Source organism: Camelina sativa, chromosome 9 (genome assembly GCF_030686135.1).
Source record: "Camelina sativa cultivar CO46 ecotype springtype chromosome 9, ASM3068613v1".
In the NCBI taxonomy this organism is placed as follows: Eukaryota; Viridiplantae; Streptophyta; class Magnoliopsida; order Brassicales; family Brassicaceae; genus Camelina; species Camelina sativa.
Window position 1 is genome coordinate 20,689,573 of NC_141888.1, and position 18,874 is coordinate 20,708,446.

At 35.4% G+C, this 18,874-nt stretch overlaps 3 protein-coding genes, 1 long non-coding RNA gene and 1 pseudogene across 6 annotated transcripts; 3 read left to right on the forward strand and 2 right to left on the reverse strand.

Moving 5' to 3' along the window:
* Positions 1-20: 20 nt before the first annotated feature.
* Positions 21-4,086, forward strand: LOC104711098 (putative receptor-like protein kinase At3g46340; annotated as a pseudogene). Its single transcript, XR_015565549.1, has 13 exons — positions 21-161; positions 261-804; positions 898-1,376; positions 1,495-1,639; positions 1,745-1,816; positions 1,903-1,974; positions 2,056-2,133; positions 2,241-2,401; positions 2,509-2,740; positions 2,851-2,977; positions 3,064-3,129; positions 3,420-3,609; positions 3,717-4,086. The product of XR_015565549.1 is annotated as a putative receptor-like protein kinase At3g46340 (transcript).
* A 918-nt stretch (positions 4,087-5,004) lies between these two features.
* On the forward strand, positions 5,005-8,254 carry LOC104711096 (putative receptor-like protein kinase At3g46340). Its single transcript, XM_087464199.1, has 7 exons — positions 5,005-5,957; positions 6,180-6,317; positions 6,404-6,639; positions 6,755-6,881; positions 6,978-7,043; positions 7,308-7,497; positions 7,669-8,254. Exons 1-7 carry the CDS (start codon positions 5,873-5,875, stop codon positions 8,078-8,080), a joined length of 1,254 nt encoding a protein of 417 aa, XP_087320325.1. The 5' UTR covers positions 5,005-5,872; the 3' UTR covers positions 8,081-8,254.
* A 1,068-nt stretch (positions 8,255-9,322) lies between these two features.
* On the forward strand, positions 9,323-10,343 carry LOC104711099 (ATP synthase small subunit 6-A, mitochondrial). Of its 2 annotated transcripts, XR_755204.3 has the most exons (3): positions 9,445-9,541; positions 9,715-9,757; positions 10,061-10,343. It is a non-coding gene; the product is annotated as an ATP synthase small subunit 6-A, mitochondrial (long non-coding RNA). The 2 variants fall into 2 exon arrangements; XR_002033432.2 differs by lacking the exon at positions 10,061-10,343 and having other exon boundaries at positions 9,323-9,541; positions 9,715-9,761.
* Positions 10,344-10,662: 319 nt separating this feature from the next.
* LOC104711100 (UDP-glucuronic acid decarboxylase 5) lies at positions 10,663-13,309 on the reverse strand. The gene is made up of 11 exons (XM_010427774.3): positions 13,077-13,309; positions 12,878-12,980; positions 12,418-12,504; positions 12,246-12,333; positions 11,992-12,148; positions 11,832-11,920; positions 11,670-11,747; positions 11,485-11,578; positions 11,252-11,382; positions 11,129-11,169; positions 10,663-11,044 (listed from the first exon to the last, which is right to left on the reverse strand). Exons 2-11 carry the CDS (start codon positions 12,953-12,955, stop codon positions 10,862-10,864), a joined length of 1,026 nt encoding a protein of 341 aa, XP_010426076.1. The 5' UTR covers positions 12,956-12,980; positions 13,077-13,309; the 3' UTR covers positions 10,663-10,861.
* A 2,240-nt stretch (positions 13,310-15,549) lies between these two features.
* LOC104715329 (uncharacterized) lies at positions 15,550-18,774 on the reverse strand. The gene is made up of 7 exons (XM_010432744.3): positions 18,437-18,774; positions 17,880-18,325; positions 17,152-17,303; positions 16,919-17,014; positions 16,558-16,814; positions 16,250-16,470; positions 15,550-16,128 (listed from the first exon to the last, which is right to left on the reverse strand). The coding sequence occupies exons 2-7, from the start codon at positions 18,225-18,227 to the stop codon at positions 15,748-15,750; spliced, it is 1,455 nt and encodes a 484-aa protein (XP_010431046.3). The 5' UTR covers positions 18,228-18,325; positions 18,437-18,774; the 3' UTR covers positions 15,550-15,747.
* Positions 18,775-18,874: the final 100 nt, after the last annotated feature.

The following is an 18,874-nucleotide window of genomic DNA, read 5'->3' on the forward strand; positions in this document are numbered from 1 at the left end:
CTGCCACTTAGAATGTCCAAATGAGTATTATAAGGTCTTCTGTTAGCTAGTTTTCAGATTTTCTTTGGGAATTCAAGAGAATATGGAGAGTTCCCATAGGTTTTTGTTGGTGGCACTAATAGTAGCTTCTTCTATTATTGATCTTGTTCAAGCCCAAGCAGGTAACCACATTTCAACTCAAACGTTTAGTATTTTTTTTTGTATTCATTTTGAAACGAGTGAAATGTCTATCTTATTAATTGACATTGCTTGTAAAACAGGGTTCATCAGTTTGGATTGTGGATTATCCCCGAATGAGCAATCTCCTTACATTGAGCTGGAAACTGGATTACAGTTTTCATCAGATTCAAGCTTCATCCAAAGTGGAAAAATTGGTAAAATTGATGCAAGTCTTGAGTCGAAGTACCCAAGATCACAAATAACGTTGAGGTACTTTCCAGATGGAGTAAGAAACTGTTACAATCTTAGCGTTCATCAGGGAACAAATTATTTGATCAGGGCTACAAGTAACTATGGAAATTATGATGGTCTTAACATTTCTCCTAGATTTGATTTGTATATAGGCCCTAATTTTTGGGTAACAATAGATTTGGAAAAGCATGTAAATGGTGATACATGGGAGGAGATCATTCACATCCCAAAGTCAAACTCTTTGGATGTTTGTCTTATAAAGACAGGCACAGCAACGCCTATCATATCGGTATTGGAATTAAGGTCTCTACCAAATAATACTTACATCACAGAATCAGGTTCTTTGAAGTCGATACTAAGATCATACCTAAGTGAATCAACAAAAGTTATAAGGTAAATCAGCTTTAAATTTATATTAAAGTTATTTTACACTTTTTACTTATTCTCTTGTCAGCGGCTAATGATACAAGATTATGGTTAGCGCAGGTACCCAGATGATTTCTATGATCGAAAATGGGTTCCATACTTTGAGTCGGAGTGGAAGCAAATCTCCACCACTCTCAAAGTGAACAACACCATTAATGGTTTTCTTGCGCCGCAAGATGTGCTCATGACCGCCGCAGTACCTGCCAATGCTACTGCACCGTTGACTTTTACCAAGGATCTTGAGTTCCCTAAAGATGAACTTTACTTCTACTTCCACTTCTCTGAGATCCAAGCCTTACAGGCTAACCAGACTAGAGAGTTTAGCCTTTTGTGGAACGGAGAAGTTATTATTCCAACTCTGAGCTCTAAATATCTGAAGGCCAGCACTCTTTACAGTGTGTCACCATTTGTTTGTGAAGTAGGGAAATGCTTATTAGAGCTGAAAAGAACTTAAAACTCAACTCTCCCGCCTCTACTTACCGCCATTGAAGTTTTCACAGTTATTGACTTTCCACAGTCTACAACAAACGAAGATGATGGTAAGTTTTTTTGGATGGATAGTAAATTTTGGGGAGTAATATGCTCTTTTGATGAAATATTAAAAAAAAAACTTATATGCTTAATCTCTAACACGTACATCGGGAAACTTTCTGACAGTGATTACTATCAATAACATCAAAGACACCCACAGATTGAGTAGAATCTCATGGCAAGGAGACCCATGCGTACCACGACAGTTTTTGTGGGATGGTCTAAGTTGCAACGAAATGAATGTGTCTACACCACCAAGAATAACTTCTTTGTGAGATATCTATTACTTAACCCTCGTTAAACATGTTAGAAAATAATTTCTAACGACATTAGACTTGTATATTTTTTTCTGGTTTTGTTTTGAACTTATAAATAGAAACTTGTCTTCAAGTGGACTAATGGGAACCATATCAACTGGAATTCAAAATCTTACTCATCTCGAAAAGTTGTAAGTATCATCATTATTAATTGAAAGGAAAATAGTTTCTACATGTCAGTAATTTTTTCTTAATTGATTTCATACAAACATTATAGGGACTTGTCAAATAACAATTTGACAGGAATGGTGCCCGAATTTCTAGCTAACATGAAAACATTGATGTTCATGTAAGTTTTCTGACATGTTAGTAAGGGTATTTTTCATGGATCATGTTCACCTAAGTACAAAAATTTATTTGGTTTTAACAGAGACTTGAGCAAGAACAAACTGAGTGGGCCAATTCCAAAGACTCTTCGTGATAGAGAAAAGAAAGGACTAAAATTATTGTAAGAAAGAAATCCATATTTACACACATTTTTCGGTCAAGATCTCCCGTGTGCATTCAGATTACTAAAAAATCGACATGTTTTTTTTTTTTTTTTGTATTTTGTAGTGTTGATGGCGATAATACGTGTTTATCCAATTCATGTGTCCCAAAAAAGAAATTTCCAATGATGATAGTTGCATTAGTTGCTTCTGCAGTCGTGGTCATCATAGTGGTAATGATCTTCACTTACGTGTTCAAAAAGAAAAGGCGATCAGTCCATATGGAAGGTATTTGCATAGATGAATTACTAAAAAACAATTTATATAGTAGAAGGTGTCATGGTTATCGTTGTCTCACTGGATTAGTCTCTACACATCTTTATCCCTATCGCTAGCTATGCCAACAATGGATATCACGTCAAAGAATATATCGGAACAGCTGATCAAGACAAAAAGGAGAAGATTTATTTATTCAGAAGTTGTAGAAATGACAAAATTTTCCAAAAAGCTCTAAGGGAAGGAGGGTTTGGCATAGTCTATCATGGTTATCTGAAACATTCAGATCAAGTAGCTGTTAAAGTACTCTCGCAATCATCATCACAGGGCTATAAACACTTCAAGGCAGAGGTATGATATGCCATATATCTTCTTACAAAATTACAACAAAAAAAAAAAAACCAGTGATAAGAAAAATGTGTTGTGTTAAAAAAATGTGTTTTATTATTGTTGGTATTTAGGTCGAGCTCCTTCTAAGAGTTCACCACATAAATTTGGTGAGCCTTGTTGGATATTGCGATGAAAAAGATCATTTGGCCCTCATCTACGAATACATGCCCAATGGAGATTTAAAAGATCATTTGTCAGGTGAAAGATGAATATATCTATATCACTATTTTGATTATTAGAGATATATAATTCATAGGACAACTAATTTTGACAATCTAATACAGGAAAATAGGGTGACTCTGTTTTGGAATGGACTACCAGACTAAGAATAGCCATCGATGTTGCCCTAGGTTCGTACTTACTCAATATAGTTTCAGTCACATGTTCACTACCATAGGGGTCATGTCATGCATGATTCACTAGTGGATATAAATGATTCAAACATATGAACATGTGCACATATGTAAGTACCTCTTAATACAAGTAGAACACCATCTAAACACATTTTAAGTAAAAAAATTGTATCCAAACTTCGACAAAAATATGTTTTAAACTTATAATGATAATATACTATATCCAATCACGCTTTCACTCACCAGAATTTCTGGCTTAAACTAACATGAATAAATTTATTTCAAAGGATTGGAATACTTGCACTATGGATGCCGACCACCAATGGTACATAGAGATGTCAAAAGTACTAATATATTGTTGGATGATCAGTTCATGGCCAAAATTGCCGATTTTGGACTTTCAAGATCGTTTCAAGTCGGAGATGAAACTCAGATTTCAACCGTTGTTGCTGGTACTCCCGGATATCTTGATCCCGAGTAAGTACTACTACTTCACTCTCTTGATACATTATGTAAGTTATGCATACATTCATCTTCATCCCAAAATATATACGTATACCACGCTCCATCTTCACATTTCCCAGATATTATCGAACAAGTCGGTTGGCTGAGCTGAGCGATGTATACAGTTTTGGGATTGTATTACTAGAGATTATCACAAACCAACGTGTGTTTGACCAATCCCGCGGAAAAACTTCACATTACAGAATGGGTGGCATTTGTGCTTAATAGAGGAGATATCACTAGGATTGTTGATCCTAACCTTCACGGTGAATACAACTCTCGTTCAGTTTGGAGAGCTGTTGAATTGGCTATTGTAAGGGTATAGAGAAGCACAACACACTGATTCACACTTGGAACGCGCCAAGCCAACGCTTTTCTATTCAATCTTATTAACAAAATTTATCTTTTACAAGGATACAATTTTGTCTCGGCCCTTACTCAACCTATTCTACCCAATAGGATTGCACCCGACTAAGAATGAATCTGACCCCTCTTCTCTTTTCTATCTAAACACACACCTGTGTAGATCTAAGAGAATAAACTCACCCTCTCTCTTTTTAGCTGAGAGATTAAAACTCACCCTCTCTCTTTTCTATCTAAACTCTCACCAGAGTAGATCTAAGAGAAAGAAAAAACAATTCTCTGCGCACTTAATCACCACCCTGATTAACGTCGCAGAGAACTGGGAACACCCCTTCTAAGCCTTATTTTTGTGGCTTCGAAGTTTACAACTGTATCAATATTCTAGAGTGCTCAACTTGGCTCGTGACCTACTCCTAGAATATATATACATGATTTGAGAAGCCCTAGAAGGCGAATCTCCAAGTATCACAGGATAAGGAAACTGCTTGTTTCTCAGCCTTATCCTTTCCTTAACTGTTGCGGAGAATATTCTTTATATCTCCAGACAAACGGAAACTGTTTGCTCCTCAAGCTTATCCTTTCCTTATTTATCGCAGAGAATATTTTCCATATCTCCAAGTACAATCTTGTCTCTATCTTCAAGACCACGTCAACAACCTTCCTTGACGCATCATCACATCCACTCACGTCTTTCCACGTCAGCTCACACATCCATGTCAGCAACTTGGGCGTCTGTGATCTGATGCAGCTTCCTGACTGGCACAACGCTCTGTTCGGCACAACGACTTGTTCCTCACAGCGAGTTGTTCCAGTATCTACATTTACAGCTATGTCATGTGCTAACCCTTCTTCAGAAAAACGACCAAACATGTCTCAGGTTGTCATTGATCTAAAAGAGTGTTTAACTACTGAAAAGTCGATGAAAATAAGGAAAAATGACACGGACACTGATGATTCTCTCGAACTGCGCTCGAGCTTTGATACTGAGGTGGTTCCTAGTGCAAGGTAGTTATTTGCATAGACGCTTTCCTTGCGTTGATGTATTTCTTCTTGTGCGTATTTTTCTTTGGCAAAAGCAAGTTTAAAATTTTATTTGGTGACATCGCAAGCTCATAACTACACAACACAAGAGACGATAAATTAATTTACGAGTATTTTGATCTTGTATTTTGAATTTGTTGTCTGTACGTAATCAAAGCCATGCATGGTTTGCTTGAACACCATATATTTTTATTTACAAACTCAAAAATATTTGTAAATAAACATCCATGCATGCATGATTTTCAAATTTATTTACAAACTCAAAAAGAAGAAAATTGATCCAAATTCTAAATGATTTTCAAAAAATGACAAAAAAAAAGAAAAAAGAAGCTGGCTTTAAAAGCGAATAATCCATTATACATGCATAATCCATTAAATCAGGATGTTGCATAAGATGTTGCATAAGACTATAAGAGTCACCAACCATATACAACAACAAAGTAAATTACCAAAAGAAAAGAACAATTCAAGTCAACTCTTTATATATTAACATTTCTTCACCTCTCATGTTAGTTATTAGTTAGTTAGTGGTTCCGTACTATTATAGCATATACTTTTCTGTTATTAGTAGTATGATAGTATCTTTGTGATAAACTAGACCACTTGTATAAAGTATAAACTAACCAAAAACGGCTTATTGACCACTAGAACGTATTTAATCCTTAAATTTATTTTTGCATTTTAATCATGTTCTCACGTTTTCAGGCCAGTGCAAGTCTTTTTTTGATATGTCAGAAAAATATTTTTGTGCTCCCCACTGCTTATATGTAAACATCATAGATTGTTCAAAACTTAGGCAAGTGCAAGTATTTTGCTTCGGAACTACGAGAATATGGAGAGTCCCCAAGAAATTTTGCTGCTTGCACTTATATCAGCTTTCTCTCTTATTCACATTGTTCAAGCTCTAGATCCCGAAGGTACCGAAACTTCTATATTCAATTTGACAAACTTTTTTTCTTATAAAAAGATAATTATATCGCTTTGGCGCCCCCTGATTATGAGACTTCTGGATGGTCGTAGTCAAAACTTATGTTTGCTAAGATCATCTAACACATTGTGTGCTTACTTTAATTACTAGCTTCTCCAAATTCAAGCTATAGTTATTTTCAATAACCATTGACATCTTTTAACTTAAACAGGATTAGTAAGTCTCGAAATTCCGGTTCTCCAAATTCCAGTGAAATTCATTGTACTTGCTTCTGCTGTTGTGATCATTCTAGTTCTACTAGTTCTCATTTGTGTGTGCAGAAAGAAAAAAGCACCAAGTCATGTGAAAGGTATAATTTGAAGAGACTCATCAACAAATTGTATGTTACAAGGTTATTACATGTATTGTTTTTATAATAAATATTTCTTTCTACAGACATACCCCTTTCACCAATTCCATCTACTAGTAGTAAATCAGACGACTCGATCAAGACAAAAAGGAAAAAGTTTACTTATTCAGAGGTTACAGAAATGACAAAAAACTTTGAAAGAGCTCTTGGTGAAGGAGGCTTTGGCATTGTCTACCATGGTTATTTGAATGGTTCAGAGGAAGTAGCTGTTAAAATACTCTCTCAAACATCATCACAAGGGTATAAACATTTCAAGGCAGAGGCATGTAATCCTTTAAACATTCTGCAAAAGTTGTAACAAAAAATATGTATATTTTTATGCATCATGCATGCTAATTTAATGTGTTTTATATATTTGTTAAATTGTTGGTATGCAGGTTGAACTTCTGCTGAGAGTTCACCACATTAACTTAGTTGGCCTTGTTGGGTATTGCGATGAACGAGGTCACTTGGCTCTCATCTACGAATATATGTCCAACGTGGACTTAAAACATCATTTGTCAGGTGAAAGATATAATATATATATATATATATAACATTATTATTCCTTCGTTACTACAAAAATCATATACAATATCTTATTTTGATGATATATTGTAGGAAAACATGATGTCTCTATTTTGAAGTGGAGTACTCGATTAAGAATAGCCATTGATGCCGCACTAGGTTTCTACTAACTCAAAATAGCTCTTAGTCACTTACCTTGTTTAAACCAAAATTTTATTGTAAACATTGAACATTCAACTAATACATCTTAACCTAACCTAAACAAGCCATATAAAACATTTCTAATGAAATATTTCTAAACTCTTATTAAATCAAATGTTAGTCACATTTTGAAATTTTTGTTATAGTGGTGATAGTGTTGAGTTTCAAAATATTTACATTGTGTAGAAACTTAGTTATATGTGCGTTTGCTAATATTTTTAGGACTGGAATACTTACATATTGGTTGTCGGCCATCAATGGTACATAGAGATGTCAAAAGTACGAATATATTGTTGGACAAGCGATACACTGCCAAAATTGCGGATTTTGGGCTTTCAAGATCCTTCCAACTTGGAGATGAATCTCATATCTCAACAGTTGTTGCTGGTACTCCTGGATATCTAGATCCTGAGTAAGTATTTTAGATTACATATTTTTCTTTATAAGTGGAATCTTTTAGATGATGCTTAACCATCCTAGATGTGAAACTCACCATACCATGTTGAGTTTTAAGTCCATATTCATATTATAGTTGGTATACTGATCACATATGAATCATAATGCATATTCTCTTGCCTGCCAGGTATTACAGGACAGGTCGGTTGGCCGAGATGAGCGATGTCTACAGTTTTGGGATAGTGTTATTGGAGATAATGACAAACCAACGTGTGATTGACCAAAACCGCGAAAAGCGACACATAACAGAATGGGTTGCGCTTGTGCTTAACAGAGGAGATATCACCCGGATCATGGATCCTAATCTTTACGGAGATTACAACTCAAACTCTGTATGGAAAGCTCTTGAATTGGCTATGTCATGCGCAAACCCTTCTTCAGAAAAACGACCAAGCATGTCCCAAGTTATTAGCATACTTAAAGAGTGTCTAACTTCAGAAAACTTGATGAGAAATAAGAATCAAGACATGGAGTACACTGATAGTTCCCTTGAGATGACCATGAACTTTGATACTGAGGTTATCCCTAGGGCAAGGTAGTTATTGTAAAGAAGCCTCATTTATCAGGTAACTCACGTTGATAAATTGTTGTTGGTATAATCTTTCGTCAATGTTTTTGTTTTGAGACATCATAACTAAAATTAAAACGAAAAAACAAAACACTCTTTTGATCTCGTGTTCTGTGCTGTATTGAAATTTGCATAGTTATCTTCCACATTAGTAAGCTATTTCTTCGTCAAAACAAAACTTATCGCCAACAATGAGTAGCTGCTAAAGAAACTGATGCAACAAAGTTGGGGTGGGATAGATAATGAACCTAACTAACCGAACCCAACTTTTGGCTATTCGGTTCGGTTTTAGTTATAGGTGTTCAACCGATCGGTAATATGTTTAAAACATTTTGGTTAACCGAGAAATTTAGTTCGGCCCGGTTCTCAGTCAACCGAAACTTTTTTTTTTTTTTTGAATAACTACTACTGTTACATCGATTTACAAATAAAAATAAACCAGCTTTCGTCAATAACCGAATAACCCGGAATTATCCAAAATAATCGGAAAAGCGGGAGTGAAAAAAAAAAAAAAAAAAAAAAAAACAAAAATTTGGTTAATTGTGATTGTAAAATTCAAAACCTACATTAACCGAGAACCAAAATAAATGAACCAAATATTATTTCGATTAATTTTGACAACATTTTTAAAATAAAATAAAAATAACCAAAGAACCGAAAAAATCGAAACTGGAATAACCGGAAATCCCATAGTTTTTTTTTGTTTGTCATCTAGGTTTATATTATCATTAACAGATTACATCTGTTGAAAACAAAAAGGTGAAAAACATAGAAATCACCTAAGACTAATCCCAAACAAGGGAAGCACTAAGCCTAAACAAGGGAAGCTAAAGCCAGCGGTTAACAACATAACCCCGGAAACTAAAGCCAACGAATAAAGGACCATCCCTGGAAGCTTAAGCCGGCAGGTAACACACCTCCGGAAACTAGGACTTAAGAACAGAAAAACAAAAGCCAAAACCTAAAGTAAAAGTTTACAGAGGGAATGAGAGAAGGATCAAAGCTCTAAAACTGCCCAACTGAAACTGAGCAAATTCCACTAAACTTTCCCATAGAACCTGTTAGCGCCGGAAGACCGGAAGCACTAAGATAGCACTCCGTTGAAAAGCCCATAGCTATAATAGTATACTATTGTCTTGGTATTGAAAATTTATCATGGGCCAAGTTTAAGGCTACATACAAAGCCCACTAAAGAAACGAGTCCTTTTACACACAAACTGATTCAGATTTGATCTCTCTCTTCCTGACGCGAGAAGCAGTCATCAGACCACAACAATAACCTGAGAAGAAATCGTTTCTGCAGAGAGAGAGATGAGGTTGTTCGATCCATGGCCAGTGTTCTTCAAGAGAGAATGGAAACGTTGCTGGCCGTTCCTCACCGGTTTCGCCGTCACCGGCGTCCTTATCACCAAGTTAACCGCCGGATTCACTGGTAAAAGTCGTCTTCCTCGGATCCATTAAATTAAATTTCTCCCATTTCAGCTGTGTTTACGGATTCAGATCGAGATTTATGCGATTACTTCTGTGTAACATGTCTTTATTTTTGATTTTTGATTTTTGGAAAAACCCTAATTCCAGTCGAAAATGTTTGATTTATAAATGCAGAGGAAGATGCCAAGAACTCCAAGTTCGTCCAGCAACACCGGAGGTAACACCAGATTTCAAATTCTCGTTTTGGTATATGATTTGATCTTAGAGCATTTTGGAATCGATGTAAACAAGTGTCCCTTTGAGGTTTCGAGTGTTTGTTATCAATTGATGATTTATTTCGTATTGAGAAATGCAAAGTCATACCACTAGAAACGTCTTGTCTATTAGGTTTGTTGCTCTATATACATGAATGAATCTCCCATTTGATTTTCTGTTCTTGTTCTTGCGAGTTTGCGTGATATCGCATGTTGACTATGCTTTAAACTCGTAGCAAAACTCTAACTTGTTTTTGTATTTTCAGGTGATGATGATGATTCACGAAAGTGTAGAAGCTAAGAGACATATTTCTGGAACATATTGTGTCGGATGCTTCAGCTTTGAAACTTGTTCAATAACAAAGGAAGAGCATTCTATAATACTCTTTTCTTTCTCTGAGTTTTGCAATTCTTTTTTTTTTTCTTTCTGAAACTTAGCAATGCTATGGTTTTGTTCACTCTCGTTGGAAATGGATTCAATAAGGCTTTGTCTCCCCAATGAATATTAACCTTTTGTTCTAATAATCCTGTCAGTGGTTCCAATCTTAACCGTTATCTTTCAAAATGCTAATCTTTTTTGCTTTTAGGTAGACTTTAGGTTGTGGCATAAACTAGATTCAGGTTTAGCTTTGGCCTTTGATGATCAATTACATTGCAAATTGTTTTTTGTAACATAGTTTCTTGTTAGCAGCGTTATATCCGTTACACATTCTATGAAAAACAAACCACAAGATAGACAATAGACATGTTTGCTGACCAAAGTATTTTTGATGTCTAGAGATGAGTGACTTCACCCAAGTTGTTTACCTCATTCAAGTTTTGAATTTCAAGATATGAAGAAATGGCTTCACTTTAGCAGCGAACACTATGGCAAGAAAAAAATTTTTTTTTTCATTTAAATAAAAAAAAAAGCATTCGTTCATAATCTTTATTTTTCTCTACGGAGTTTTCCACTGTGGGGAAAGTGGAAAACATATTATACGAAACCAGCCACCTGCGCCATGGAATCTGAAAAGTAGAACTGACTTGTAGTGCATCCACGTTTGCTTTTGATCCGTGACCAAGTTTTATTCTTTGGGGACTCCGAGCCTTAGCCTGAAGTCTTCTTCCATAAGGGGAAGACCTTCACGGAGTTTCACCTTTGGTTCCCATCCCAACACTTCTTTAGCCTTTGTGATGTCCGGCTTCCTCTGTCTTGGATCATCTGGTGTGTTCTCAACCATCTTTATCTCTATGCTCGGGTTAATCAGCTGAAAACAAAGCAACATGTCATTACCGGACACCCAAGATTTTCAAAGCACGTACTCATATCAATCAAGAAACCAGACACTCACCTCCTTCACTGTCTCAGCTAGTTCCACCATGGTAAACTCACCTGAGAAACCAAAGATTCAGACACTAAGCATAAGTTCAAGAGATAGGTTGGGTTGTGTTTTGTCTAATGTTAGGGGATTTACCAGGGTTACCAATGTTGATGGGACCAGTGTCATCTCCTTCCATGAGGCGCATAAGTCCATCAACCATGTCAGATACATAACAGAAACTGCGAGTCTGTGTCCCTGGTTTCTGAACAGTCAATGCCTCACCCCTACATATTCATGGCAACAACAAGGCCAAGGAGATGACTCATGAATCAGATTATAGCTCGCAAAGGAAAATTTGTTAGATGGATTGGGCAAAGTGGGCTCACCGTAGTGCTTGAGCAATGAAGTTGCTTACAACACGGCCATCATCGATGTTCATGCGTGGACCATAGGTGTTGAAGATTCTGGCAATGCGGATTTCTACAACGAACAACAAAGACAAGGTAAGCAATAAAAGAGAGAGTCTTGAGGAACAATGTTGACGCGAGAGCCACTAGGAAATACAACTGACCAATTCCATGTTGCCTGTGGTAGTCAAACATCAAGGTCTCAGCCACACGCTTGCCCTCATCATAACAGCTTCTAACCCCTTTTATCATAGCAATCACGTTATAAGACAGTGAATTGACACGGATGGTAAATTAATTTAAAGCTGTTAAGTGTTTGAGCCTACCAATTGGGTTGACATTTCCCCAATAGCTCTCAGGCTGGGGATGGATCAGAGGATCTCCATACACTTCCGAGGTTGATGTAAGCAAAATCCTGTTCGGAAGAGGAGTTAGTTAGTCACAATCAACAGAAACAAGGTATAAACAATGGATCAATTTGCAAACCTTGCTCCAACACGCTTGGCAAGACCTAGCATGTTCAGTGTACCAATCACATTGGTCTTGATTGTCTTCACAGGGTTGTACTTGTAGAAGATGGGAGAAGCAGGACATGCGAGATGGTAAATCCGATCAACCTCAATCAAAAGTGGCTCCGTGACATCTGTTAAATCAAAAGCCAAATATAAATGCGGAGAACAAAAGACAGGCGTTTTCCAGTCTCAGTTAAAGTAACAAGCCAGAGAGTTTCAAGACCATACCATGACGGATAAGCTCAAATCTCGGATGACCGATCCACTTCTTAAGGTTTTCCTTTGAACCAGTGAAATAGTTATCAGCAACAATCACCTGTGGGGGAAACAAGGTTTAAACATCAACCCAAATCACACAAAAACTATTATGTATATAGGATACATGCATTTCAATGCTAACCTCATTCTTTTCATTTTCCATCAACTTATCAACAAGGTGAGAGCCAATGAATCCAGCTCCTCCTGAGATCAAGATCCTCATATTGGACTGCACAAATGAGAAAACTAAATCAGTTACCACATCTTATAGAAGATAGAAGATAGAAGAATCAGAACATAGTACAATACAACTTAACAAAGCTCTCTCACAGACTCTTGCTGTTCTGAGTACAAGATTGTGACAACCTCAGATCTAAGTCAAATTATCCAAGGATTTCAATCTCAAATGATCCTTGTGACTAATCAAAAAGATCCCTAAACCGTTTGATTCAATACAATGTCAACGAGATCAAATGATCAATTAACCAAACTGAACACGTGATTCATTCTCCAACAATATAAAAGTAGTAACACCTTCACATGATTCAACGCATGAAATTAGAATGGGTATGGCCAGAATCGAATAAAAATCATAACTTTACCGGACAAAACTTGGAATTGCGGAGAGGTGAAGGTGAAGGTGGAGGCTTTGGGCTTGTTTGTTTATCACTTGACGCCATTGATGAGAGATCACTCCACACAACCCTGAAATTTTTAGATTACAAAAAAAAAATCGCATCAAACAATAGAAAAAATGAAATCTTTCGATTAGAGAAAGAGAGGAATTGAGGAGATCGGTACCGTATCGATGAACCCTAAAAAAAAACGAAAACTTTGTGATCTGAAGAGTGGGAGAAGGATCGTATTATACTCGCACACACAAGTGTCGGAACTTCTTCTTATGTCAAAGTTTGAATATATCTTGTAATTAAGATATTTGTTTTCTGTTTATGAATCCTTTTTTAGAATTTGTTTAATTAAATTTTTTGTTGGGTGAGATAAAGATTAAAAGAGTCTTCAAAAACACGAAAAGTGGATTAAATAAAAAATAGTAATATTAATTAGTGGTTTAGCTTACTCGATTACAATGACAACTCAACATTTGACCAAACGTATTATCTGATGTGGCAGTTTCTAAACTTGTCAACAAATTATATTTTATTTTCCAATTTTAGCAAAACAATTTGATTTACTTTGTACACTTTCCAAATGTTCTGTCTTATATCCATTTTTTTTTAAGAATTGGAGTTACGTATAGGCTGGGACTGGAAGCCTCAGCCTGGATATATTAGTCGCATTATCTCTTTGGATATTTATTTTTGTAAAACTAAACTTGTTCAAAGTTAATTAGAATTTTGCGGGAATATTTCTTTTAGAAATTTTTTTCAAAATACTACAATTTAATTTTTTTTCAAAAATACCAATTTTAGTTTTATTTTTCAAAAATACCACAAACACACACAAAAAAAATTGATTTTTAAAAATATAATTTTTTTTAGGTTTAGGTTGACAATGCAATATTTAATACATAGTTTTAAGTAAGTAGGGTTTAGTGTTAGTATTAAAACTTTAGCTCAATTTTGTGATATTTTTGGAAAAGCTACATTTTAGTGATATACATGGAAAATAAAAATAAAAGTGGTATTTTTTTAAAAAAAACTCATTTTAGTAGTATTTATAAAAGTTTGTTCTTTATTTTAAGGTAAATTCTTATATATTTAGAAATCTATTTATGTTCATATTACTAGTAAAAAGTCTGAAAAAGAAAGAAGTCAAGAATAAAAAAAAAGTTTGAAAAAAATCCATAATTTATATTTTATACCTTCTTAAAAAATATTCGAATAACATTGTCATTTTTCTTTTCATTTATCATTTTTTCATTATTTCTTTTTAATACCCGAAATATATTTATTGACTATTAAATATACAATAATTTATTGTTATTATAATTAGTACCATTTAACTTGACATTTAATAAACTTGTTGATCTATCAAAGAAACCAGTTGCACTATCTAAATCTTATGTTAACAATCACAGGCTAAAAACAAAAATCTTGACATATGATCCTTTAGATAAAAAAAAAAATTATTTTTGTTTTGTTTGTTTTTAGAATTAAGAAGAGCTTGTTCTCTCGTACACATCGCTATTGTTGACTTCAGTTTGATAATGATTAAAAAATTTAAGAGAAAGTGCAGTCTTTTACTTGGTAAAGATATATACTTGTTTTCGGTGTTTAAGAAGTATCTATGCAATATCGTTATGGTCTGATTGATTTTAAATATTTACTTAAGTATCTGGATGATTTGGCAAGAGTTTGCCCCGACCCTCAAAATCATATAGAGCACGTTGAAAACCATTAAAAACAGGTCAATAACGCTAAATAAGTTTCTTGTAAATGATTGTTTTGTTCGTTTCTTGTACTGTGTTTTATTTGTGATGCGGAGTGAATGTTGCTTTTAAGACTTTAGAAGTATTTAAAAGCTTTTCACAGCAAATTATTTGCCAATCATACCTTTTTCTACCTTTTTAAAAAAAATTTATAGCAACTTTGTTTTTTTTTCTTCTTTCTACAACTTTATTTTTCCAAACTTTATTTATAAATTAATTTTATTTGTATTTTTTCATTTCTTTTAAAATCTATTTTACTAATAGTTATTTTATTTTGGTCATCATCATTAATAATGGTGAAAAGAGTTTAAAGGACTATAATTATTATGTTATTGGTTTATGATTTTATACACTTTTGTTCACAAATTAAAATCATGAAGTATCATCAAAATATAAAGTTTGTTTAAGCAATTCTACAAGATATAGAAAAACTATTTATTTATTTTTCATTTGTTCACTTTCTATTATTTTATTGAAGTCATCAAAATTCTTTCTAACTTGAATCCAATAACACTCCAAAAAGATTTAAAAATAAAAAATAGAAAATTCAAATCCAGTTTGATACGTTTTTTCAAAATCCAAAATCCATGTGTTTTAATTTTCAGAATAAATTAAAACTTTCAAATCCTATATAGATTTACAAATCAAGAAACCAATAACACCCCTAAATAATCGGATTAAGGAAAAGGCTCTTCTTCTCTCTCACGACACAGATCTTCATTGACTATCTCTTCTTCATCTTTTGTTTTATTTGTTTGGTCTTTTACTTTTCTTTTGGTTCGGAACAGAGGGTCACCAGATTCTCATCAACATGATCTTGGACCGTAGTTGGTATATCTTAATGTACTCACAACAACCATCAACACGATACTGGACCGTACAATATTAAGTTGAACTAATTGATTGTTATTATCCATCCGCGGTTTGCAACGAACATGCTGAATGAGAGATGGTTTATTCACTCATGATTATATAACAACGCATATCACACATATACTGTTACGATGTATACAGAAAACATACGGATTTGCCTAAAATTCACTAATGACTGTAATACGACGATGGTTTTTACCTTATGGAAGCTTAAAAAGGTCTGCTCTCAGGATCGGCGAATCCAGCTAGAAGTGCACCGAGGAGCCAAATCATGAGCAAGAACACTACTGATGTTCGCAGAACTTGGTTACATATGTTCAGGCTCGATTCATCCTCATATGCTAAATCCGGTGTCTGGACATTGTAACTCCAGTGGCCGTCGTCTAGCTTCTCTGTTTCCCTCGAGCTCCTACTCTTGCTTCTTTGGTGTGTTTGTGTTTGTGGTGGATCTTTTTCGTTGAGATTCGAGCATCTTTTGCAATTGCAGTCACTGCCAAGGTATGAAGGAAGCGTCTGAAGATATTCAGAGAGAACTCGATGGAAAGTTTCCCCTTCAATTCTCAGCTTCTTGCGTGTGGTTGGTCTAAGAATCTATGAGAGAAGAACATAAGTTTAGGCAGGGGATATGCAACTATCATAGATCCATTTATAGATCCAAGAACGAAGACTAAGAAAACCGAAAAACTGAAGTTAGCTCAGGTAGATCTTTTACTTGGATGAAAGTCTGGGAAATGACTCGGACAACAGGAGGGAGGCGAATGATGAATAGACAGCCAAGACGGTTAGGGAAGTGATCTTGAAGAATGGATGAACAAGATCTCATCATCTGCATTGGAATCCTCAGAGGAGATAATCCTTCACAATCGACTAACACTGCAAGTTCTGAATTCTCGGGGGTCAGAAGATGCAAAACGCCGTGCTCTACCTGAGATACTGAAACAGTGACAATACTGGAAAATTAAAAGGATGCCGTATCAAAGAAAATACTGGAAAAATGTAGTAGAGCCACTAGGGACGTACTGATTGCCTGAGCAAAACGAGGTCTTTCATGAGCTGGCAACTTTAAGAAAGCAAGCCCCAAGCGGACAATGAGGCAAGGTCGTTGGTTCCTGTCATATCCATGCCAAAAGACTAAACTTGACCATGTCTCAAGTTCTTCTTCAGATAGGATTCTGTAAGTCTCCCTCCACTGGATTGTTTTTTTTATTGAAGATAGTAAGGATGTGAAGTCTCCATTTGACACTCTATAGAATCTATGGAGCTCGTCTTCATTGACTCTACATTAAAATGAGACTGGATGGTTATGATCTAATGCGGAAAATTTAAAGTCAAAACTCAAAGAAGGTAGCTCTTCGTCATATAACACTACATTTGAGAGTACCTCTCGGGTAAGCTAAGCCTCTGTTTTTCCAGTTCTTCATAGAGTTGTCTAAGCCAGTCTTGTGAAGTTACATGAAGTGGAGCCTCATCTTCAATTCTACATTTACAATAAAAAGTCGATGGGGGTTTAGTAGTTTCAATGGATTTGCAAAGCTTCAAGTGCTTCAGATTAAAGTTGTACAGGCTCAGACTATTAAAGTACAATACAACATGTACGAATTTTACATCACATACCTTATATCTGATAGAGACTGTGACGTCTGTGGGTCAGATTGTGATTCTGAAGATGCATGAGAAGTGTTGCCACCTGGGGCTTCTTTCTTTAACTCTGACTGGTCTGTGAGAGCCTCAGCTATCGTGAGGACCAATAATGGCCGAGACAGCATCTGCACAAAGAATACATACAGTTAGTAAGACTCACCCCAGATCATTATGGTGAAAAAAAATACAAAATAAGCACATCAAAGGACCCTGCACATGTGAGATGAGATGATATCTGGCATGACACATAAGCAAGCTTAAGAGTATAAAAGATCACATAACTACAAGTGACCAGGATTCATCAAACAAGATTATAACACCAATCAATGTGTTGCCACCAAAGCATGATGTAGGAATAACTTCTGATTCGATCAAATTGCAAAGTAAAATGTGAGAAGGACGGAATGAATGACCTTTGAAGCACAGAGAAGAGGACAATATATGTTAATTTCATCCAGATAAATATATTACAAGTGACACATGTAGTTAAAGCGTACCTATACTCAGCATGTATAACATGATTAAGTTGAGACTAGTGAAAAAAAAAAAAAAACAAACTTAGGACCTAGAGAATCATTTTTTCAAACTTTGTTTCATTCATCTTAGATTCATGTAACAATGCTATGTGTTTCGAAATTTTCATGCTTTATAAACAGTTGGGCATAAAAAGCAACAAATGGAAAAAGGGCACAGTAGCAAACCTGCATTGCCTTGATCAACTCCTTAAAAGGAGCCCATCTCTGAATCCACTTAAGAGGAGGATAACAAAGGCATTGCAACGCCTGAATACTAGTCCACAAATGAGGACATTTAGCCTTGGAAACCCTTCTAACAACTTCCAAAACAGCGACTTTAAGCAGAAACACAGCTGCATTACCCAAAGCCCCACTTCCTACTCCTCTACCATCATTATTCCCAAACGAAACATGCTTACAAATCGTCTGCTGAACCGCTCTTGGAATAGCAGCTACTAAGCTTCTCTTAGGTAACAACAACTCTTTCCCAGTTGCCATCATAGAGCTCCTACTTCTACCAGAATTATCTCCCATTATAATAAAAATCAAACCCCACAACACTGACTTCAACGATGAATCAATACGCCACGAAAACTCAGATCACACCAATTCCATTTCAATAAAACATCAATCTGCATTAATAAACACATTCCGATCATATGAAACGAAACCAAATCACTAATTTGAAGACGCAATTATGAGAATTCTATTTTTTTTTTTTTTAAAAAAAACACAAAACGAACCATGAAATCTCTGTGATTTCTTCATCAACCATCGAATTTATAGACGAGCATCAGATCGGTAAGCGGAATCGATGTAGTGATCGGAGAATCAAATTCTCACCGGCGAAAGAGAGATTTCGTCTTTCTCTCCGAAGTTTTCACAAAGCTCAACGAAGCTTCGAAATAGAAAAAAAATAAAAAATTAAACAAGAGCAATACGGTGTGGGACACGTGTACTGCTCAACTGTTTTGATAACGATTGATAAGTAAATGAACGGTCCAGGATCGACGACGTCACAAACCTATTTAATAACGTAGACCCTTGAGAGGCTAACATCATGCTGTTTCTTTATTACTCTACAAAAAAAAAAACCGAAACTGGACGAAGTTTTATACGGGAACGTAAGAACGGGGTGGAGTTTTCAGCGTACAAAACAAAAAAAAATGTAAAACACAAAG